Genomic DNA, 24231 nt, shown 5'->3' on the forward strand with positions numbered 1-24231 from the left:
TTTCTTTTCTTTTCTTTTCTTTTCTTTTCTTTTCTTTTCTTTCCTTTCCTTTCCTTTCCTTTCCTTTCCTTTCCTTTCCTTTCCTTTCTTTCTTTTTTTCTTTTCTTTCTTTCTTTTTTTTTTTTTTTGGTTTGTTTTTTAAGACAGGGTTTCTCTGTGTAGTGCTGGCTGTCCTGGAACTCGCTCTGTAGACCAGACTGGCCTCGAACTCAGAAATCCACCTGCCTCTGCCTCCGAAGTACTGCGATTAAAGGCGCGCGCCACCACTGCCTGGCACACTCTATTTTCTAACAAAGCTCCTGAGCTGGCTCAGCAGAAGACCTGTGCCTGGGACTAACATGTGTTCTCTTGTTACCTCCACCGGTGTCAGTAGCCCCTTTCAGCCATATCAAATGAAATCCTACTTCACAATGTTTAATGTCTGCTGAAATCTAAATAACTGATAGAAACAATCTAGTCACCAACCGGCCATGTCTCTGGTCACTGTCAAGACAGGTCTCCTTCACTCTTGAATTTCATACAGCTTTGACATCCCCATGTAGTCCTCAGTGTGACATGGGACCTAGAATATCCTTCTCGGTACCATTATGTCACTAAAAAAAGAAAATGTTACTCCCTGGCGTGAATTCAATTCCCATGTACCCTTTAAGTAGATGACCCGATACTATAAAACAATAAGTGTCTCCTGTATTCTCGTGGCTTTGCAGGCCACCATCGTGATGCACAGGACATCAGCTCTCAGCTGCTCCATGTGGGCCTCTGGTAATGTGTTACCTTGTCACTTTTCCTTACTTTATTTCTTTTCATTTTTGTAGGACCAAGAAGAAAACAAGGGAGCAACCAGTTGGCCCGAGTTCTACATTGATCAGCTCAATTCCATGGCTGCTGTAAGTATTACTTACATTCTATGACAGCCTAAAATAGGGTGCAGAGTACACAGTTGCACAACCAGCTTGATTGAGTAAGCCCTTCTGAATGCTGTTACCTTTCCAAATTCCATTCCAGACACTCAGTGTTTGAGGTGTTGGGGACGAGGGGCGGAAAGGTTGCCTAGTGAAGTAACTTTTCTAGTGTGTTTTAAATAGAATCTACACACACTAACATATGATTGATCTTAATGTTATAAGAGGAAATGCCATTTGAAACATGGCTTGCATTCAACTTGAACTTGCTGTTGCTGTGACTAATTATTGGGAGTGTTGCAACAACACTCCTGTGGACTGTAGGCTTGTCTAACAGTTCTATGACCTAACTGTCCCTTCATCATGTTCATACCCATCTCCCTCTCTCTGGGAACTTAGCTCCTTCCTGGTTTCCTGATCTCATGGGTGGCCGAGAGGTTCATATACAGAATCATAACGTGACTTGATAAAATGCTGTAATAATCAGAATGCTCTAGGGAAAGCTGTGATCTATAGCTAGCAGTTAAACTGCGTTCTCAGTATCTGAGTTCTGGCCTCGGAGATGTTAGCACTCCAGGCAGCTTGAACATCATCTGTTAGTCATAGCTAAAATTCACAACAGAAAATAAGTCACCAGCCTTTGAGCCTTAGTAGCTTAAATCCTGTTGCCATTGATGAAAACTGAAGGTCGAAGTCTTTGCCTCTCATGGCATTCTCGTGATTTTCAGAATGGGTTGTATCCAACTTTAAGTTGATAATATCAAATAGAAGGCTCTACTCTCCCGAGTGCTCTACTCTCTCCTGCTTCTACCCAGGTCCTCATGGAGAGCTGTCTTACTACTCCAAGACCTTTAATGTGATCTAGGTTTTATTGCTACTCCCACTGCAAAAGGTAAAAACCAACCGGGATCCATGAATTTCCTGCTCTTATTTAAGTTCTGCAGGGCCTTGACTTTCAGTTTCTTCCTCCTCTTTCCTGTCTCTTTCTTATTCTGCTACTGTACCTTGAGTAATAAACAGCCTGGTAGGTGTGGCCAGGACTGCACAAATTATAGAAGAAGCCACAGAAGTGTTTGCCTTGAGGGTTTATAGTCTAAAATACAGGAGAGGAGAGAGGGAGGGGGAGGGAGAGAGGAGAGGAGAGAGGATCCATATCCCACATCCACCAAACTCCATTCCATACACTGCTTCTCCAGCGATGAGAAAATGGGGACACTGGTGACTGTGGATGAGCTAACAGAATGGGAGGGTTCTGAAGACTGCAGGGACTTCTCTGTGCGTCCACCCAAGTAATAGTAATTTGGAGCCATTCACCATTTCTTACAGGTAGAGGTTGTTTATGAGTTCTTGTTCCTGACTAGGAGGAAAAAGGAACTGTCAGGCCAATTGTCCCTGGGTATAATTAAGTTGGCATTGTTTGATGGGTAACAAGAGAAGTGCTAGGTTAATGGATTCTCTGCCCTGAATGGAGAAGTACTAAGTAGTGTGGATTTTCCTTTCCTTGGATATGAGAAGTTGTGTCAAGGGTAGGCTTCTCCTTGAGTTTCAGGATCTTTGATATGCCTGTATGCAGCCCTTCTTCAAACTCCTCACTTCCTCCTCCCCCCTGAACAGCTATTTTGCAGCATTCTTGAGTGGACTATATACTTGGTTTGGTTCCTAATCTAAAGTCTTCCCTAGGACATCACAAGGCTGTTAGATTGTGAGACTTTGCCATCCTTTACATGTCAGACACCTGGCACAGCTTTGAAATGCTTCGTCCATTAGGCCTGAGGCAGTATCTTTCTAGGGTCAGAGATACAGAGCATTGGCTGACCATCAGTTAGCCAGAACTCAGGCGTGCTTAAAGAAGCAACAGCAGAGCAGCAGTAACAGCAGAGACCCTACTGAGTCCTCCTCCTCTCATCATCCTGGTTGTCACTAGTCCTTGGTTCCTGTAGTCCTTGCGTAGTTCTGGCTGCCATCTGTCCTAGAGACTTCCCCACAGCACACAGCAAAACCCTGAGACATTGTCCCTGGGGACAGCGATGGTACGCAGTTCCTCCAGATCCTTCACTGTCCCGGGAGCAGATCTCTGGCTGTGTCTGGGGAACTGATGAAGAGGCATTTGTCCACATTGTCATCGTCTGTCAACCGCAGCATCAGTGGCAGCTACTATTGAACCGCCTCATGTGACAGGCAGTACTGCCATGCTATTCATAGAGTCTGAGTCTAGAGGCAAGCCACCTTGCCCAAGGTCATCATATTAAGAAGTGGTCACCTAATTAGGGATTTAAGCCTTCTCTCTGAACTCAAAGATAACCTCACAATTAGTGTCTCATTCTTGGTTTTGACATCTGTGAGGTACGTGGTCTGACTGTGCTGGAGAAGGAAAGGCATCTGCTTTCTTTAATGCCTCTAGAGCCTGATAAACATGGTTCAGGCTGAGAACAGCCACACTTGCTGTGAAACCCGCCTTTTGTGGAACAAGTCAAGTTACATTACACAGGCCTCATAACAGGAACGCTTTGCTCTTTAAAGGACCCCTGAGTTACCTGTCAGCTTTTAAAAAGTCAAAGAATGTATGATAGAGGAGAATGGCCCAACAGGCTTTAGGACTGGAGCTTAGGGGGAAGATGTGACACAACGTTTGCCTTGCCCAGTTCACATCAAGGAAGTATTTCAGACTAGAGTGGTTCTGATCCACACTGTGCCACATCTGTATACTGAGTCTCAGTGTACATCTCAGCAGCTTTCCCTGGAAGGCCCTTGCCAGTGTGTACTTTGTTTTTTGCTGACGCCATGTGTGAGCAGACACTTGGACCATCATAATACCTGCCCTGTTATGTGTAGCAGTGTATACTACTTGTGTGACTTGGAGACTGACTCTAGAAGTTTAGGCTTATCGCCATTATCAGCTGTTAAGCTGCAAGGAACCTTCTAAAGTTTGAACACTTGAGGCTTTCTATGAAAGCAGCATTGGTATGGCAGGGTCATCTATTTCTGTTACACAGATGTGATCTCGGATCCAAAGCTAATGGTTTCACGTTAAGGAATGATCGTGGTCCTTCTGCTTTAATTAACATACAGTTATTTCAAGTTGGTGCTATTGATGGAAAATAATAATAATATAAAGTCTCTTGATGATTTGTGAACCTGAGATAAAAATCTTCTCTGCGTTAGGGAAGGGAGTTCCAATGTAGTTTTCTGAGGCACTTCATAAATCTCTCTACTCTAAGACACCGCCTTGAGTTCAGCGTGGTCTTAACAAAGTTAATCTCCAAAAGAAGGAGCTATACCTATTATAAAGGCCTGATTCTAAACTGCAGATTCACCAGCAATTGCTGAGACTCTAGAGAAGCCCGACTGCCACTAGAGACTGATGCCCTTCACAAATTCACCCTGAGCTACAGGATAGCTCTCACGGCAATTTGAAGAAATGCATTGCCTGGTTCTGAACATAGCTTCTTCATCTACTGTCCCCCAGTGACAGCTGCCAAGACACATCAGCAGCAAAAGGACAGCTTTAGCAGAACAGTAACAACTTAGAAAAAAAGACCCTCCCCTCTCCCAGCTGCCATAAATGACACTGGTTATTCATTTGCTTTAGGCCTGACACTTTTCTTCCCATCAAAAAGTCAAATTAGGTTTTAATTAACATATACTTTACGTTGGTGCTATTGATTGAAAAGTAGTAATAATAATGTCTCTCAAGATGATTTGTGAACCTGGATCATCAGGTCCCCAGAGAACCGCCAGGCTTTCCTCTCTGTGTGGTCACCAGAGTTGATAGCAGATAAGGCCAAGGCGACAGGAGCATGCCAGCGCTCAGAGCACGTAAGGGCCAGTGACCCTGTGGTAAAGGCTTCTGGGCTAGACATGGGGCAGGGGGGCTGTTCTAGCACAGCTTGGCCGTCATGGATGAAAAGAAAAGAGAGATGGTAAACCTTGTGGGTTTTGTGATTTTGTGTCACCTGAGGACTCAGGAGATGGGACGTTAGCTTCTTTCCCCATTGCTTTGATAAAATACTCTGAGGAAAGCAACTTAAGGAAGGACGTATTTATTGTAACTCCCAACTCAAGGCAGCAGGAATTTGAAGGAGGTAGTCTTCCCACAGTCACAACCAGGAACGGAATAGCGAGTGGCAGTCCTCAGCTTCCTTTTTCCACTTACAGTCCAGTATATCCTGCCCAGAGTCCTCCAACATAAACTAATATACTCAAGATAATCTCCATAGGCATGCCTGGAGGCCTGTTGCCCGGGCGATTATAGGTTCTGTTGAGCTGACATTTAATACTAGCAGTCATAGATGTATAACATGTAACGTACAGCATCCAGATACAGTGAGAGACCCTCTCAAGAATATGGCCGCTCGGGTTGGAGAGATGGCTCAGAGGTTAAGAGAACTGGCCACTCTTCCTTCCATAGGGCCCAGGTTCTATTCCTAGCACCCACATGGTGGTTCACAACCATTGGTAACAGCAGTTTAAGCCATCAAGGGATCTGGTGCTCTCTCCTGACTCCCTCAGGGATTGTATGCACATGACATCCACATATACAAGTAAAGCAGCCATGCACATAAAATAAAAAGAAATACTTTTAAAATAGAGCAGGGAACGAGATCGATAGATATTCTCTTCTGGTTTTGTGGCACCTGAACCATAGATACATACGTGTAGAACCACACACACACAAACGCACACACATACGCAGTAAGTAAATAAATAAATAATGTCACTCAAGTCTGCTTATCTAGAGTCTCGCTCCTGCAGCATCAACATTGCCTGGACAGTTTAGGCAACTCAGGCTTTCTCAGAGTTGCCAAGTCAGCCAGGAGTGAGGCACTGCCTTAGGAGCTCTTGGCATAATGTGTGTGTGTGTTTATGCCACCTATGTCTTTGTGTCTCTCCCTCTCTCCTCGTCCCTCCCTCCTTCTCTTCCCTCCCTGTCTCCCTGCTTCCATGCCTTGATTTCTCAATGATGTTGGGTCTCATTAAGAATTTGTATTTACTCGGAGAGTAGAGTCTATCTTAGTATCAGATTCAATTTATTACTTTAAAAATTTTTTGAAGCAAAGAAATCTCTTTCATCTTGATTCTGATTTTGACTAAATCTAGTGGTCCTGTGGGAAAATGCCTGTGTGTGTGTTGCCTGCTGACCCTTATTTTCCAGAACGTTGCACCCAGCTACAGGCCCAGCTTCCTCTGTGCCAAATACAAATGGCGATATCTGCATTGGGGCATTGTGATGAAATAATTATACAAACATTTGAATAACTTAACCTCCTTTAAAATGTTTAAACAGTTTATTAAAATGCCATTTGCAGTTTTAAAATCTAACTTTGCATTGTTCTTGATGTTGCTCTATGTTGTTCTGTGTTGTTTTATGTTCTTACTGGTTGATTTTCTTTGTACAAATTATTTCCAATAATTACAACATAGTAATGAAGAAGTACCGTCTGTTTTCTTTTATAGAGGAAATCTCTGCTGGCTTTAGAGAAGGAAGAAGAGGAGGAGAGGAGTAAAACCATCGAGAGTCTGAAGACAGCACTGAGAACCAAGCCCATGAGGTGAGGTGCCTCCCTTGGGTAGCACAGCACCCACTCCTTCCCTGTCCCTTTGCCTGCCCTATCTCTCTCTCCCTCCCTCTCCTTTCTCCTTCCCTCTCTCTCCTATTTGCTGCAATGGTCAAACCTTGCTGGGACTCTTAAATTTAAAAGCACATAACTGAACCATAGGTAGCTCTTTGATCACTGAACGTTTGATAAATGCTTTCCTTTTAAAAGAGATGCAGACAGTGCCTAGGATGGGCAGCCTTTCTAACAGAGAGGAAAGGAGGAGAGAGAAGGCTAGAGCACAGGGATGTCACGGCCATCAGTCATTGCTCTTGGGAATGTCAGTCAGCCATTTGGGAATGTAGTAGGGCAGCTAGTCCCTCAGCGTTAAGCATAGTGTTGTCACATGACCCAACAGCTGTCCTCCTAGGTGTGTAGACAAGGGAAATGGAGGTTGGCCCCAAACATCTGTATATACATGGTCATTGTCAGCCTTATTCAAAGTAGCTTTTTTTTTTTTTTTAAGTAGAAGCAGCCCATAGCACCCTCAGCTGACAGATACCATAGACCATGGGATATTTTTTGACCACTGAATTGTGCTCTTTAAATCAATGAATTTCATGGCATGTGAAGTGCATGTCAACAAAACTATTATTAAAAATAAAAATGGGTTGACATTCTGGCAAGGAGTGAATTCTCTCTGATAACCATTTCCACTCCGTCTCTCCTACACCATCACTGCCCACTAAGGTCTCCAGGACTCAGTGAGGTTCTGAGGGTTTTACAGGTGTGTTTCACCTAGTGTCAGGAGTGAAGGGTCATGAGGTTGGGTCGAATGATATATTCTGTCTTTAGTAATAAAATGCAAACTTAAAAGATGTCCTGAGCACTGCACAACCATTTGATGGGGGTTATCCGGGCATGAGGACGAACTCCCCACTTCTCAGCCTGTTGTAAACTCTCAGAAGCTGAGGAGTACCGGGAGGTGAAGGAGTGCAGAAGCTCCTTGGGTAGTCAGATAACAGGGTGTGTTATTTCTGCACTGGCCCGGGGCTTACACACGCACACATGCACGCACTGTGAATCCTCGTCTACTTAACAGTAAGGGTTCTAAATAGTGATAAAAGTAATTCACAGTGAAAAGCCTGGGCTCTTAACCAGTTTTATATATTAGGATTCCATGTAGCAGGTCATATAAAAGAAGGCATTTGCTATAAAACACCCTAGGAATAAAAGCAGTCATTTGTCTGATGAGCAGTAGAATTGAAAGATGCTGCTCTTTGACCAGTAGGGGCCATGGTTAGGGCCAATGCACCAATATGTGCTGCGGTGACTCAGATCAGCAGATGACTTTTAGCCGCGCACAGGAAAGGTAGTCCAGGGATGGGGCAGGAGCTCAATGGCAGAGTGTTTACTTGGCAAGTGTAAGGCCATGAGTTCAATACCCAGTGCAATGGAGGGGAGGAAAATAGATATCTGCTGAGCAACTGCTACTTTCCTGGCTTTGTGTGAAGATACAATCTGTTGGTTGGTTCGTTGTACCAGCTGAGGTGCGTACCTTGCCTGCAATGGAGATTTTCCTTTTCACAGTCTAGTTAAACAGACCACTGGGTCTGTGCCATGGAAGAGCTAAAGAGTTACAAAGGCCTCATTAATGTAAGCCTCTGGGTTCTTCAGGAAGTGAGTCGACTTCCTTTCCCCTGGGCTTTTCTATCAAGGATGGTTACAAAAGCACAAAGGGACAAATCTAATCACCTCTCTTCCTGACAGGTTTGTAACCAGATTCATCGACTTGGATGGCCTGTCATGTATTCTCAACTTTCTGAAGACCATGGACTATGAGACCTCTGAGTCTCGGATACATACCTCCCTCATTGGCTGTATAAAGGCACTAATGAACAACTCTCAAGGCCGGGCCCATGTCCTGGCTCATTCTGAGAGTATCAATGTAATTGCTCAGAGTCTGAGCACAGAGAACATTAAAACAAAGGTGGCCGTGCTGGAAATCCTGGGCGCTGTGTGCCTGGTTCCTGGGGGCCACAAGAAAGTTCTGCAAGCTATGCTGCACTACCAGAAGTATGCCAGCGAGAGAACCCGCTTCCAGGTTGGTGCCCACGCCCTCCCAACTCTTGTCTTTATGTAAACAAGCGCTTTTGCTGGCCCTGGGGGTGGGAGGGGATTACCTGATAGTTCCCCCAGTAGTGAGGGCTCACACTTTGTCTTCAAACGTTCCCTTCCTCTTAGGTTCAAGAACCAGAAACTAGAATAAACTCTCTGCAGTCAGTCAGTCTGGGGTCTGAGATCTACTGAACTCAAATCCGTGAGCCCTGGGCCTGGAGTACGTGCTGCTTTTACAGAGGGCCCAGGTGCAGTAGTTCAGCACCCACGTGGTGATTTGCAACCCTCCATAATTCCAGTTCCAGGAGATCTGAGGGCTTCTCCTGACCTCTGCGGGCACCAAGTGCACACGTGGTGCACAGACTTACATGCAGGCAAAACCCTCACACAGAAAATAAAAATGAATAAATTTAATAAAATAAAACATCGTAACAGCATCCTGTATGTTAACATAGCTCCCATCTTCTGTATCCACTGAACGCAGTGTCGCACCTGAAAAATTTACAGAGTACTGCTCTTTAGGATCAAAATTAACAGTGAGATTGTGTCCTCGTATTTGTACTCAAAAACAGCAAGCAGATAGAGACAAGGAAGCAACGTTTCCTGTACTTGCGAACACACCTGACTTCTGGGAATCAGTATAATTCTGACTCAGATTTAAAATTAAAAAATAAAATCTCTTAAAATGAGCACAGGTCGGGTTGGCAATGTTTTAGACCCGTATTTTTCTATTTGTATCACTGACAGACGTTAATCAATGACTTGGATAAAAGCACTGGGCGTTATCGGGATGAAGTAAGTCTCAAGACGGCCATCATGTCCTTCATCAATGCAGTGCTGAGCCAGGGAGCCGGAGTGGTAAGATGCTTGCACTGCAGCCTTGCACAGATGCATTAAAGAATGCTTTTTTTCCCGACACGGTGACTGCACAGTTGGAAAACCTAAATATGTGTCTTAATTTTTAGGAGAGTTTGGACTTCAGGCTCCACCTTCGCTATGAATTTCTGATGTTAGGAATTCAACCTGTTATAGATAAATTAAGGGAACATGAAAATTCAACACTAGACAGGTAAGTCCAGTGTCTACTGCCACAGCCTGAGAGGGTCCGTGCAGTGCCCATCACGTGGTACAGTGCCAGCCCACGGGCTGCTTCCGGACTATCACATAATGTGTTTGTCCCTGTAGACTGCGTCATCTGGAATGTAGAACTCAGAGTAAGAGGTTAATAAAACTGTGTACAAATAAATAAATGACATGAATAATTTTCTGATCTGTAGCTCAACAGCAGGTCAAGTGCAGGACAGCAAGCCAAGTGCAGGTATATGGGCTTCTTTGCCATGAACAGTCAGCAAGTGGAATCTGGACATGTTTTACATTTGATAATTACCTCCTGGGTAGTTATCCTCTTTTCCCTCTGATGATTTTATTTAACTCATTAGAAAGAACCTGGTTAAGCAGAGGCATTCAAGTTTTGTTGCCCGTTTCTTTAGGAGATGGCACTAGAAATCAGGAAGGCTCTTTTTTATTTTTCCTTGTGGGGCTGAGGGTGAGCCTCGGGGCCTTACCTGTCAGGGTGGTTACTCACCACTGACCACGCCCCCTGCCTTTGCTTTTGAGGCAGGCACTCACTATGCCCCTAGCCTGGGCTTGTGCTTGGGCTGCTGCTGTAGCTACCTCCTTAGAGATGATGGGATTACGTCGTACAGCACCTCAGTGTGCCTAGAGCTACACTTGAAAATCCTGTGCCCCCCTCTGCTTGTGTTGTGAGACATCCCGCTTTTAGTCATTTTTGTTCAATTTCCTTTCAGGCATTTAGACTTTTTTGAAATGCTCCGAAATGAAGATGAACTAGAATTTGCCAAAAGATTTGAACTGGTATGTAGTCTCATAATTGTTCTGGTATGGCGTGTCAAGTCAAAGGATTTGCCTCTGGAAATGCATGTTCTGAGTTGGTGGGGGCCGGTGCAACCCATGAGCTAAGTCAGCATCCTGTTCCGTTACCTAGACGGCAGGATTTGATTGTATCTGCATCTTCCTTTATCTGGAGAATTAAGCCATTGGATGTTTGATTCGGCTTTGTTTTTCCTATAAACTAGGTTCACATAGACACAAAAAGCGCCACTCAGATGTTTGAGCTGACCAGGAGGAGGCTAACCCACAGTGAAGCCTACCCCCACTTCATGTCCATTCTGCACCATTGCCTCCAGATGCCTTGTGAGTGCTCCGACTGTGTGGGTGCCATGGAGACCTGGGACAGTGTCCAAAGCGTGTACTCTGTATTCTCAGCAGTACTAACTAGACTGGGGCATACCAGGAACCCCAAGCCTCAGCTTTGTGGCTCCCCAGTGTTTGTTTCCTCACAGATTAAGGGCAGTTATGAAATCCTCAAAACGAAATGACCTATAATTTACTTTGATTTCAAAATAAATGCATGCCTTACAGCACATGTAGAAAGGGGTATGGAGAATGAATGCCTCCTGACCAGGTCTGAGGCTCTACGGGGTGCCTGCCTGCTGTTGACAGCGACGCATCCTAGCTTACACACAGCCTGAAGATGGCTTTCTCTCCCTCTCTTACTTTTTAGACAAGAGGAGTGGTAACACAGTTCAGTACTGGCTGCTGTTAGACAGAATCATACAGCAGATAGTTATCCAGAATGACAAAGGGCAGGACCCCGACTCCACACCTCTGGAAAACTTTAATATCAAGAACGTCGTAAGAATGTAAGTCTCTCATCGTGCCGCCTGCGAGATAATGAGATACTCAGTTTGTCCTACCTCAAATAACAGCGGGGCCAGATGAATGGTTCTAGGGGGTCACAATGAGCTGCAGATAAGCACAGCTCCATCTAAGTGACATCTGGGTTTCCCGTTTCCCTGAGGACTCTGTGCAGCACACTGTTTGTGTGCCCAGGGAGACCACATCTGGCAATGCACACGTTTTGTTTTCTGTTACAAGTGTTCCTTTACCTGTTCCACAGGTTGGTTAATGAAAATGAAGTTAAGCAATGGAAAGAACAGGCAGAGAAGATGAGGAAAGGTAAGTGGCCCTGGCGGGGCGAAGCTGCCTGGGAGGCCTGGCTGCTGGGGAGTTGGAATCCGGGCTCCAGGCTCACTCCTGTGCATCAAGTAGCCTTTCACTTTGCACACCTTAGGGCATTCTGCGTTGACTTTTAAAAATGAAACCACGTCGTTTTCTTGCTATTCCCGAGGTGTTTCATCCTTTTGCTTTATTACTTTGTAAATAATTTTAGAAAAGATTGTAACATTTGCTGTGTAGAATTTATCATTGAAAACAAAGATTGAAGTTGTGGGTGCTTTGATTTTAAGGGCCCCTACAATGGCTCTGCAATAAAGGTCCTTGCTGCCAAGCCTAACAGCCTGAGTTTGATCCCCAGGACTTTTTCTTTAAAACTATAGAGCACACAAGCCCCCACCTCACAGCCACACTTCACTTTAAAGTGTTTTGGGTTTGAATAAATACAGCAAGAAGGTTTAGGTTTCTTCAGTCTTAGGACAAAACCTTAGGCACCTTGGTACTAGCAGTTCTGTTCTCTCCATGGCCGTAATGTGACTCTAGTCATGGGCAGAGACACCATGGAGAAAATGAACGGCTGCTGTAGATATGTTATGAATGTTAGCAGGCCGGCCTATAGAGGTACTGGAATATGCCTTTGATGTTCCCAGCCTCTGATGGGACAGACATTCCTCCTGGTGCCAGTCACTCACAGAAGCGTACAGCTTGCCTCCTTCCTTCAGAAGCTTAGCAAATTAAAGTCACCTTTGGGAAAACAGCCACACTCCCCCACACCTCACCATGGATGGTGGACTTCCTTCCACTTGTCAAAGTCATTCAGTCAGCGCCGGTGACGTACAGCCACAGTCACCCAGGATATGATGTTCTGAAGCACATGGCCAAGAGGTGGCCTGAACACTCCTTTTTCTCACACTCCATTTCCTTAGCGCAGCCAGAGGCATCAGGGGCTGCTGTGCTCCCTGTGGCTGCTCTTTACCCATATTGCTCTCAAGTAATCTTTACAGTACATCCCAGACTCCACTGTGAATGGAAAGAAGAGGCACACTATCTACGGCCAAGACAAAAAGAGAGATTAGGTGAAGGAGAATGCAGTCCACCTTCTTTTTCTTTCTTTCTTTCTTTTTTTTTTTTTTTTTTTTTTCCCAATACAGGGTTTCTCTGTGTAGCCCTGGCTGTCCTGTAACTCACTTTGTAGACCAGGCTGGCCTCGAACTCAGAAATCCACCTGCCTCTGCCTCCCAAGTGCTGGGATTAAAGGCATGCACCGCCACCACGCCTGGCCGCAGTCCACCTTCTTATCAGTCTCAGCTGCCAACCTGACACAGCCCAGAGTCATCTGTGGCAGTCTCTATTTAAGGGTTGCCTTGATCAGACTGGCCTGTGGGCATGTCCTTGAAATATTTTCTTAGTTGAAAATTGATGTAGGAGGGCCCAGCCCACTCTGGGCCGTGCCATCCCTAGGCTGTAGGCCTGAGCTGTATGAGAAAGATAGCTGACTGTGAACCTAAGAGCAAGCCAGCAAGCAGCATTTTGTGATTTTTTGCTTCAAGGGCCTACTCAAGTTCCTGTCTTGTCTTCCCTCAATGACCTATCGAGACCTGGCAGTATAAGAGAAAATGTGCCCTTCTTGCTTTAGTTGCTTTTGGCCATGCTGTTTACCACAGCTCTGGAAAGCAAATGAGAGCAGTCGGTGAATGCACGCTCAAGAATGCACTCTAACGTGTGTGGGTGTGAGCTCACAGTTGAGAGCATTTGGGACAGGAGATTTTGGGCCATCCAGCCGTACATTCAGGGGACACCTGAGTGTCTCTGGTCCTTTGAATTGTACCAGCTTCTCAGTGGGCATCTGAACCCCACCCTCCTTCCTTTGATCTCCTCTTTCACAACACGGAGAGCGAAAAATAAAATAAAATAAATGGAAAATGAGCCTAGCGTAGCACATACTAACTACACAGCAACCGTTACAGGGTTCAGGGGTAGGGTGGCACAGGAGAAAATCTCCAAGGTCAGTGGGAAGAATGAGGTGGTCTGTAAGGTTATGGTCAAACAGAAGAGAAGAGAGATTATCGATAAAATGAGTTCTTGTCTCATGGAAGCTTCAGCTGACAAAGTCAGATTGCATTCAGAGGAGGAGACAGGAAGCTGTTTGAACTAAAGTTGGAGCCTATTGGAAGGAGAAGGCTGTGGAGCCCAGGCCGCTGAGAAGGGATCGAGAAAGCCTCCGTGAATGGATAGTAAACGGTGCCAGTTTGGGAGACAGTTTCCAGGCTGGCACTTGCCAAACCTGCCATCACCTCAGGATCATCAAGGAGCTTGACCCAACCAGTCTCTAAGCCCTACCCCCTACCCCATCCCCCACCTACCTTCTAGATTGGTCGAAGAAGGATTTGGCCAGTGGCCTTGGATTGCTAGGAGCTCTCACTGCATCTGAGGCATAGCCAGATTTGTCAAAAGACTAGCGAGGAAACTGGGGAAGGAACGTCCCGAATCACTTAATTATCAGTGAAGTGGAGATAGAAGAGGGAACTGGGATTAGATGCGGACTGGAGTCATACATCAGTGTAATGGTAGACCTGATGGGAGGTTCTTTTTTATTTGAAAGCTGATAAAACTCAAGGATTTTCATGGCTCACACCTTCCTGCAAATTCCAGTTTGGAGAGCCATAGAGGAGGGAACCTCAGAAAGAGACAGTAAGAGCTTAAATGTGTTATCAAGTTCAGAAGTAGAGACCGGCTGTGTGTTGCTCAGTCCCAGTAGGCGGTGTCACTAATGCATTCGCTGACATGAAAAGAGGCTTTGAGGGAACTATTTGAAATAAAAACCTGCAGCTTAAACTTCACTATTGCTCATTTCCGAAACCCAACACCCCTCCTACAGCTTTATATTCCTTGGCAAAATGAATGTCATTACACTGAATTAGATGCCTCCTTCTGTCCCCCCTCCTCCGTCCTCTGACCCCTGAGCCTTCCACACCTGAGGAAGTCACTAACCACACCTGAGAGCTGCTGTCTGCCCTCTCAGTCCTTGGTTCCCATGGTAATCAGTGCTGCTACCCTTTAGATACTGAATATGGAGACAATAATGTCTGCTTTTACTACTTTTAATGATCTCTTGCCAGAATCGTAAAGTAGTTCAGGTCGCCTTGCGACCCAGGGCAGGGGACATAGCTCAGCTTCACAGTACACACTGGGCCTGCCAGCAGCTCTCTGTTGTCGCACAGACTCCTCCTCTGGCTGGTGGGAGACAAGCTGACACATCTCATCCACCAAAGCTGGCCTTCTCCCTGACCCATTTCTAATATGGGAGAAGGGCTTTGCTTCTCAATAGTCATTTTCCCTAGTGTCGCTGTGAAGCCACCAGTATGGCAGGATCCAGAATTAAGGCAACGTTTTCCATGAGAAGTTGCTCAAACTTGTGTTTTCTTCTTCTCATCTTTGGCACCCTGGCTCTAAGGTCTTTTCCTCGGTCTTTCCCAGAATGCAGTTACTAGAGTAGTTGTATGAGGCCTTTTCCCAGCACAGGCACTGGTTACCTCTTAAGTTGCCCTTCAGTGAAGAATGATACCTGGGTCAGACTGACCCACAACTTCTACATCGTCCTTAGCCCATAGGATGATGATGATGTTGTTTTCAAAGAAAATGCTTCTCTCTGACAACTTCATTTTCATGTCCTGGTGTTCTCTCATCAGAGCACAATGAGCTACAACAGAAGCTGGAGAAGAAAGAGAGGGAATGTGATGCTAAGACCCAAGAGAAGGAAGAAATGATGCAGACCTTAAACAAGATGAAAGAGAAGCTGGAAAAGGAGACAACTGAGCACAAGCAAGTTAAGCAGCAGGTGGCAGACCTGACGGCGCAGCTTCACGAGCTGAACAGGGTGAGCGAGGGCTGACTCCCGGCCTCTGTCTACCAGGGGGACGAGACCCTCTGAAATACACAGCTCTGATGTAGGGATGAGATCTGAAATGCCTCGCAGTTGATCTCAGTGGTGTGGACTCGAACCACCAACGTCCTGTGGCTTAGGCAGCAGAGGTACTTTGGAGTTGTGTTTTTACCACCAATCTTGTCCTAAGAACAAAGAAAGATCACGTTAGCGTCTTAGAAAAGGGACGTCATAAAGCCAAACGGTGGGATGGTGCAAGAAATGAGAGAGACACAGACTCCAGGGACAGGCCCTAATGTGTCCAAAGACCTGAGGGTCAAGATCTACCTACCCTCGAAAACCATGTCCTCAAAAATGTGGGTGCTTTGTTGCACGTTCCTTCGACAAGATTAGATCTTAAAGTCGTTCAGTGACTTTTCTTCCATTGACTTTCTTGGTCTTCTCTTTCCAGAGGGCCGTCTGTGCGTCAGTCCCAGGAGGACCCTCACCCGGAGCCCCTGGAGGACCCTTTCCTTCCTCTGGGTTGGGGTCTCTTCTCCCTCCCCCACCACCCCCACTCCTTTCAGGTGGAGCACTTCCTCCTCCACCACCTCCCCTCCCTCCTGGGGGTCCTCCTCCTCCTCCAGGGCCTCCTCCCTTAGGAGGAATCCTGCCACCTCCTGGTGCTCCAGTGAGTCTAACACTCAAGAAGAAGAATATTCCCCAGCCCACCAACGCCCTGAAATCCTTCAACTGGTCTAAGTTGCCTGAGGTAAGCCATTTGTTCCCATTTTCCCATTAGTGGATGAGTGGGTGGCACCTGCAGTTCTGTGTCCTCAGAGGGGAACTGTCCCTGCTGCTGGGTAACCTGACCATCTAGTGTGGACTCAGGGTTCTCCCCAGCTCCTGTGTTAGTTGACAATGTCTCTGTAATAATTATACATTGCTTCAAACCAGCTTACTGGAACATCCTGCAGAATTATACATTTGAGATAGTGGTACTTAAAAAAAATAACAACAACCCACCATACTTATTCTTTTTTCTGTATGACTATCAATCATGGAACTTGTTAACTTGCTGTTTCTAGAACAAATTGGATGGAACAGTATGGACAGAAATTGATGATACCAAAGTCTTCAAAATTCTAGACCTTGAAGACCTAGAAAGAACGTTCTCTGCCTACCAAAGACAGCAGGTAACAACATGAGCCTTCCAGATGCCCCTAAGTCCTGTGTCCTTGTGCATGGCCCCTGGGCCATGCTGCTTGGTCTCCCCAAGGCATTCCTATAAAGCAGCACAGCTCCCTGTCCCTGTGCGTGTCCAATGGCCCACAGTGTGTGTGAACCACTGGAGGGCATGTGGACTCTTTGAGGAGAAGCTTCCTATGGTTGTAGATCTACATCTTCTTTATGTATAGGCAGCACTGTATGTTATCTGTGCTTACTCAAAATGAATCTGTAGGCAAGTTAGGATCCCCTTGCAGTGTTTGTTTCTGAAACCATGCTGGGCTGTCGGAGTTAGAAATATCCAATGGTTAGGCTCAGAAGAAAAACGCTTTTTGGACTAGACAGACTCTTGAGAAGTTTGGGGTTTGGTAAGAACTATAATTTGGCAGCTAAGTAGAATCTACAGAGGAGTCTTACCCAGACATCATGAACATTATAGACTCACTAGTACAGTTGTGCGAGCTGAGCAAGAGTGAAGCTGTTAATGATAACAGGAGAGCCAGAAAAGCTACTACTTTCCTTCCATAACGGTGGCCAGAACATGGTGCAGGACCTATTGCCTGCACACAAGGACGGGCCCTGGTAGGTAGCCTCCTTGTATGCGCTCTGGTCACATCTGTGAAGACTCTCTTGTTGCTCTAGAGGGCTTTCTCCAAAAGTCTAAAGTCTGGGTAGAAAAGGTTACAGCAGAGTAGCTAGGTATAGAGAATTCAGAGGAACAAAGAAAAGGAGAGAGGCAAGATCAGTCAAAGCTCTGGAGAGGGGGAAATTGAGTCCAGGAGTGTGGAGAGAAAGGTTCTTAAGGCAGACCAAAGGGGAGGACCTGTGAACCAGCACACTGCCTTTAGATGGGCCAACAAGTGCCAGGCATCTGCACAGGGGTTTCTGAGAGCTTCCCTGGCAGCCTGGCTCCTATGTGAATGAGCAGGGTGGAGTGTCCTAAATAAGCAGCAGGCTTCCTTGTCTGTTTTCGTGGCTTAGCTCCTCAGAAAGGCTGCCTCAAAACGAAATGCTAGGCACCAAGGAAGAGATGGATGGACAGAGACTAGAGAAAAAATGAAGCTGGGGATTTCTTTTCAAGATGGTTTCTGATGAATTTGCGTGGGAGACAGGGTGCTATTCACCAGAGGATTTTACTGTGAGAGAGGGAGAGTGTCTGTGCAGGGCCTTTTTGTGCTGGTTCAGTAGACTAGGAAAATAAAGTCCATTGCCTGCCATGATGCCATTAACCCTCACCAGCCCTCACCCAGCCCCTTCATAAGTACAAAGATGCCACGCTCACTGTTGTGCACCAAGCTAGGGAAGGTGACAGAAAAGGAGATGAGGGCTTGTTCAGAGAACAGTGCACCTTATGTCTCAAAGAACAAACAAAGGTGTGCTCAGAGCCCGTGGCCTGCAGCTACTCAGCCCAGTTCATTTCTGATTGGCTGCTGTGTTCTCCTTCTCTCTCTGGTGCCCTAGGAAGGAGGCCCCTGGGTCCAGGCATAACATTTTAGCAGGTTTCCATGTAATTCAAGTAATCTTATGATCTGGCTACAAGTCCCATTCCTTTCGCACTTCAGGTTGTCTGAGGTGAAGGTTTGGAAATGTAGGAAAGTATATTCAATGGAGGGGAAGCGGCAAGGGTTCCACATGGTGCAATTCAAGTCTGAGCATGTGGGTTGCATTTGCGATGAAGGCAGGTGGTTGAGAGGCCCAAGTTTACAAGCCTCATAATTAACCGGCTTTCAGCAGAAAGCACAGAAGGATGCTGCCAAAATGCTCTGGAACAAATATGTGGACAGTTTTCAAGAGTTCTGGGAGAGACAATTGCAGAAAGCTCTGCAACTGAGTAACTGTTTCCTAGCAACCAGCACTGTTTAAGTAATCAGTACTCATCCCGGACAGGCTAGACCAGAACATCTCGGTTCTTCTTGAGACTGGGTAGACTGGTGAGGATGGCCTATCACCATATGTCCAGCAGTACTTTCTGAAGACAAATTTCAACACACCCGCACCTCTTGAGTATGTTAAATATTCCCCTGCTGGTATAAAAATAGAAGATAAACCATCAATTTATTTTCCAAATGAGGGTAACTTGAGCCACTTTGTTGCATTTACATTGTTGAGAGTCAGAAAATGAAAGGCTACAGGCATCTTAATTGGAATATGTAGGTCAGAGTAAATGAGGTTATTCTTTCAGCCCAGAACTGCAGCATCAAAGACCTGTGTGTGTTCATTCCAGACATGGCAACACAATATGCAAATATCACCACATTTAAACTGCTCTTATTTCTAGTACCAAATGAATACCAAGAATCCATCTTTTTCCATGGTAGTTCTTTCCTGCCTCCAAAGATATGAAACTTGTCTAACTCTGGACTTGAGCCATTTGTTTGTGTTGATGAATTTTTAAGGCATTCGGAGGAACACACATACATCATACCACAGGCATCTGATAGGACCATCTGAGCCTGATTTTGACATAACTCAGCATAATTTAAATAAGGAGTGACACTTTGGGAATGTGTGCATTCATGAATATATATAAAAACACACCTCCATAAATATATACATTTGCTTATAGTTATACGCTTACATGCCATTCTGTCATTCAAATCAGTTATTTAGTTTGTCTCCCTTATATAAAAATTGTGTCAAAAGATCAGATGATTCAACTTCGTTCAACCTTTACATGAGCCCACAATATAATTATAGTATAAAGCAGAGATGAGACAACCATAAGTAACTGTCATATGAACCAAGACAATGGTTGCTATTGGTTATGTGTCTGGTACTCGGTGTGATATAAACAATTCTTATTCTCATCAACCATAAAATTTAGTGCTCAAGGAGTTTCTGTATTTGTTTCCTTATTTAATTCTCACCCCAACTCTAGGAAGGAGGTAATATTCTTATATTGCAGATACTGTAAACAGGGCTTCGTGTGTCCTCAGTATCGCAACAGGCGCCAGCCACACTCAGGACGACAGACTTGCATAGAGATCTCGCTTTCTCTTTGTTCTCCAGTCTGTGGCTTTATTCATTACCACCACCAGACTGTGGGGAGTGGGATTTTCTTTTAAGTGCATGCATTAAAGGTGTAGAGAGCCAGTTGTGTAAGCCTATGCCTCTCATGAAATGCAGCTATTCCCCTGGGCACATTCCAAAAGTTCATTTGAAAGTCAATTCCTTAAATCTCAAGACCTTTTCCTCATTGGAACTCCATTACACATGATCTCCAGGTCTGCCCCAAGAGACTAGTTTTTAATACATCGCATCGGATGCTGTGTAATAGTTTTATGAAGATACAGTTAAATAGCCCTCAAATCTGTAATGGGAAGTTTCATCCTGACATGCTATCAGTTCATTTCTATCTATACAGATGGATAGAGGGAAGATGAGCTAAAGAGACTATTTGCCTATAGGACGTCTTCACACTAGCAGCTCACAGAGTCTCTCTCTGCCTTGCCCTTTGCCTGAGGACAGCTCTTCCTTTAGGAGCCTATGATCCCCACACAGTGTAACATTTCAAAGCCATCATCCTTTGATTTAGGGAACAAAAGACAACTACTGGCCCAGGCTCCATTCCCCAACTCCAGTGCTAGAGGGTAAGTTTTAAGTCCTTCAGTTTCCCATTTGGAATATTCAGCCAGATCTACAATTTCCTTAAGAACAGTCCAAGAATTTTTCTTTCTTTTTTTTTTTTTTATAGTCAAGTTAGTTTTTGCATCTAGTTTTCACATTGAAAATTCATAAGACAGTTTCGCCCCCTTCTTCAGCGATGTCCGTGTTCTCTCTTTGCTTTGCAGTGCTAGAGATCAAGTCTCGGGCTTCATACATTCTACGCAAGTGCTCCTTCACAGAACTGTATCTCCAGCTCTCAGTCAGCATACTTCTTAGTCTTAGCACCAAAAGACCAGAAAATCTGTGAAGAGTGTTGTTGGGTTTGCTTATTTAAGTGTAAGGCTGCGGAGATGGTTCAGTAGGTAAAGTAACCCCAAGCCTAATGGCCTGGGTTCAAACCCACATCGTAGAAGGAGAGACTAGACTTCCACAGTTGTCCTCTGACTCCATGCATAGGGTACATACACGCACACACACACACACACACACACACACAAATAAGAAATAAACAAAATTTTTAAGTAGTTTGAAGGTCTGTGGTAAGAAGTATCAAGTAAGGATTGTATGTAAATATTAGCATATGTTTGAGTTTGAAAGGATTAAAATTCATTCATGTAAAGATTATCATTATCTATGCAAGGCTGAGCCATCATTTCATTGTGGAAAAGTTTATAGTGGTTTACAGGCATTGATCCCTGAAAATTCAAATACCAACTTCCTAATTCTATTCCAAGCTCATATCTATTCCCCTTTAATCTCCAAGGGAATAGGCTTTAAACAGAATCTTAGCATTCCTGAAGTGAGCCTGAGAGCGTCATCATTTCTAGTGTGCCCTGTCTAATGAAACCATCCCATTTGTGATTTCATTTGTAATATGTTAATTACGGGACCTTCAAAGAAGTACTGTCTTAAGGCTAACAGTTACCAAACCCTCATATGGCATTCTTCACCCTCCCTGGAAACGCAGGCTGTACAACTTAGCAACTAGCTGCCATGCTTATTGCCACTCATGGTTACAGACAGACCAGCCGCTCTACAGACTCAGCCAAAGAGTAGGCAACGTGACTTGTCAGTTCAAAAGCTTAACTAATTGTGTCTTGTTTGCTTCTAAACGTTGGCTCATAAAGAGGTCAGATGTCTTCATTTCTCAACAGTGTGAATGAATGTAAGGTATAACATGAGTTTCCAGAAAGCTTCATAAGTTCCTGTTTTGAAGAGTAGGCAGTGAGAGCAGGGTCTTTTTAAAGTAGTACCTTTCTCTTTGGTTAAGTTGCCAAAGTCTTCTACCTTTAAAACTACTTTTATTAGAAGAGTCCTAAAGAGCTTGAGAGTAGAACATCTAAGTCATAACAGGGGCAAAAGAAAACTGGGATATCAGGCAGAAGAAAAGTTTCTTGTGGTTATCAGCATGCTTTTTAAATGCTTTTCCAGAGAAGCAGGCCTCCTTGTATGGGCAGACCAGGGCTGGGTTTGGGGGTGGGGCGCATTCTGTTTCCCACTAGAAGAATTATGCGAAAGAGTTCATCTGTATAAAATTGGCCTTGGCAGTGCTGCCGAGGCCAGGGAGACCTGAAGGAATCTGATGAGCAAATGCTAGTTGTACACACTGTTGGCCTGAAAGCTGCAACGTGTTTCGCACACCAAAGCGTCTCTCGATCCTACCTTGCAAAAGTCTGTAGGAAGAGCTGCCACTTTCTCATAGCATACCATTAGCTCTTCTTTCCCATCTTTACTCGAAACTCCTCTAAAAGTTCTTTCAAGAAGCTGTTGACCTTGTCTGCTTGAGACCCCTGGGACATGGCCACCAATAACTGCACCAGTGGCTTTTTGGTTTTCATGCTCTGTGCTGTTCCTCACGCCTCCCCACAGCACCTGCTACCATGGTTGGCACCCTCTGGGAAGGGGTACTAGAGTTGGCATCGCTCACGTGGGTCACACTACTGTCTTTTCTTAGCTCTTCTTTATGATACAAGAAGACAAGTATTTCCACCAAAGAGAAGCACATTTTCTATAACAATATGATCATTCAGTGAGGGGAGTATAGCTCAATGGTGGAGTATTTGCCCAATGTGTGTATGTGCCTTAGTTTTGAGCATAGTGTGTATAAATACAGACACACACACACACACACACTCCTGCACACATGAACATGTGTACACACACGCAGTCACACACTCACTCATGCATGCACCACATTGAATAAATGGGAGCCTGGTGGTTGTTTTAAAGAGGAATTATTATATTCCTTCTCCTTCTAAACCTTTTCTTTCCTGAATGTGATTTGCTCCCACTCGAAATGATGTGGAGCAAATGCCATCTGTATCTTACTCTGTGATCTTCACTGTATCTTCAGCCAGACTGGCCCACTTAAGCTAAGGACTTCAAGGGCAGGAAACATCTCCTGCCCTCTTGCCCTGCACCACCAATGTCCTTAACTGCTTTGACTTTCCCTGTTTGCTGCTGTGGTTTCTGAATTGCATGTATCTGATTTGCTTTCTCTATGCCTCTGCCATGGCTGTAGGAGTTCTTTGTGAACAACTCCAAGCAGGTAAGCAAGCTACTATATAACCCTTACTTAACACAGCTCCTTGGCTCACTGTAAGCTTGAAATCCATTGGTTATCTTGTTAGATAATGTAATTCAAAGACTAGGTGATTCCACTCTGGGATTCAACTCTTCCTGGACTGTCTCTCCAGAGTACGCCTGATATCCATTCATACTGCCTCTGCTTCCTAAACTGTGACACAATCCCAAAGCTCTCTGGTTTCTCTATATTTTTTAAAATTCCATAGTGCATAGTCCTTAACTATTAATGAAATCAAGTTGGCTACTTACCAAGTTAGCCTATTTTCTCACCTTGAACGTTGTATTGCATCTAATTGTTTTATGCCTGTTTCACCTTAGTTATATCTGGCCATCATGAATGAATAAAATAAGCAAATAGTGTTCAATTGTTAATTCAGGTAACTGAGCAGATTTCTACTGCCCCCCTCTCCATTGTCCTGTCAGGCTTGGGAAATGAAAGGTACATTTGGCTTTGGGGGACTTCCTGTTACACACGAAGATGTTTGGGGGTTATTTCTCAACTTTCTTGACTGCTAAGGATTGCACATGGTTCTCGGGTGAGTGGGCCCCTTAAGTGACTGGACTGGTAATGACAGGGCTCTGCTGAGCTTGATTCACAGTGACAGTTCTTCTGTCTGCTATTCACTGAGATTCGAGGAACAAAAGAACAGCATCAAGCACCAATAATTTATGCACATTTAACATCTTCAACTTGGAGGCTCTTTGTTCTTTTAAATAATGCTTTTTCAAATGTGGGTGGTCAGCTTTGTCTTAGCCTTTGTTTTGACTGCACCACCTTCTGAACATTGCCTCATCATCTCAGTTTGGCCAGGGTATGGGTATGTGCACAGAGAATGTGGAAGAAAAATGTGTGTGTGTGTGTGGAGCTTGACTGTCCACATTTGACTTTGATGGATGTCTCTTGTGTTCTTTCCAGAAAGAAGCAGATGCCATTGATGACACACTGAGTTCCAAACTTAAAGTCAAAGAGCTATCAGTGATTGATGGTCGGAGAGCTCAGAATTGCAACATCCTTCTGTCGAGGTACTGTTGGTGCTGAATAAACATGGCTGGGAGGACCAGCTCTGCTCTTAGCTTAGAACCAGAGGGCTGCTGTTCAGTTTTACTTATTTTCTGCTGAAGTGCAGGTCTTCCAAGCCCCTTCTCTGTAGGGTGAAGTGACACTTGCTGGTGTTTCTTTTCCTGGAGAGATCTCTCAGGCTGGATGCTGACCTGGTCTTTCCTTTCCAGAAGCCTAAGAAATGAACTGACTTCATTGACATCTCATAGTTTCATCCTTCAGTCACACTGTCACAGAGTCAGGAGCTGTGTTGGTGCTTCTCTAGTTTGCTTTTTGGTTGGGTTTGGTTTGGTTTGGTTT

General features: G+C 44.9%; 1 protein-coding gene across 4 annotated transcripts in view; it reads left to right on the top strand.

The window, feature by feature from the left end:
• Daam1 (dishevelled associated activator of morphogenesis 1) overlaps window positions 1-24231 on the top strand; it is a 158230-nt gene that overhangs the window by 104237 nt on the left and 29762 nt on the right. For 3 of the 4 annotated variants that reach the window (XM_029484529.1, XM_029484530.1, XM_029484531.1), the window contains exons 4-17: window positions 816-887; window positions 6357-6451; window positions 8207-8540; window positions 9302-9412; window positions 9520-9623; window positions 10363-10429; window positions 10651-10768; window positions 11139-11277; window positions 11535-11593; window positions 15280-15467; window positions 15925-16224; window positions 16541-16648; window positions 22807-22833; window positions 23788-23894. In XM_029484529.1, the coding sequence (XP_029340389.1) occupies window positions 816-887; window positions 6357-6451; window positions 8207-8540; window positions 9302-9412; window positions 9520-9623; window positions 10363-10429; window positions 10651-10768; window positions 11139-11277; window positions 11535-11593; window positions 15280-15467; window positions 15925-16224; window positions 16541-16648; window positions 22807-22833; window positions 23788-23894 (1829 nt within the window). The remainder of the gene's footprint in view (window positions 1-815; window positions 888-6356; window positions 6452-8206; window positions 8541-9301; window positions 9413-9519; window positions 9624-10362; window positions 10430-10650; window positions 10769-11138; window positions 11278-11534; window positions 11594-15279; window positions 15468-15924; window positions 16225-16540; window positions 16649-22806; window positions 22834-23787; window positions 23895-24231) is intronic. The other variant, XM_021179729.2, reaches the window with a different exon arrangement.

This window comes from Mus caroli, chromosome 12 (genome assembly GCF_900094665.2).
Source record: "Mus caroli chromosome 12, CAROLI_EIJ_v1.1, whole genome shotgun sequence".
In the NCBI taxonomy this organism is placed as follows: Eukaryota; Metazoa; Chordata; class Mammalia; order Rodentia; family Muridae; genus Mus; species Mus caroli.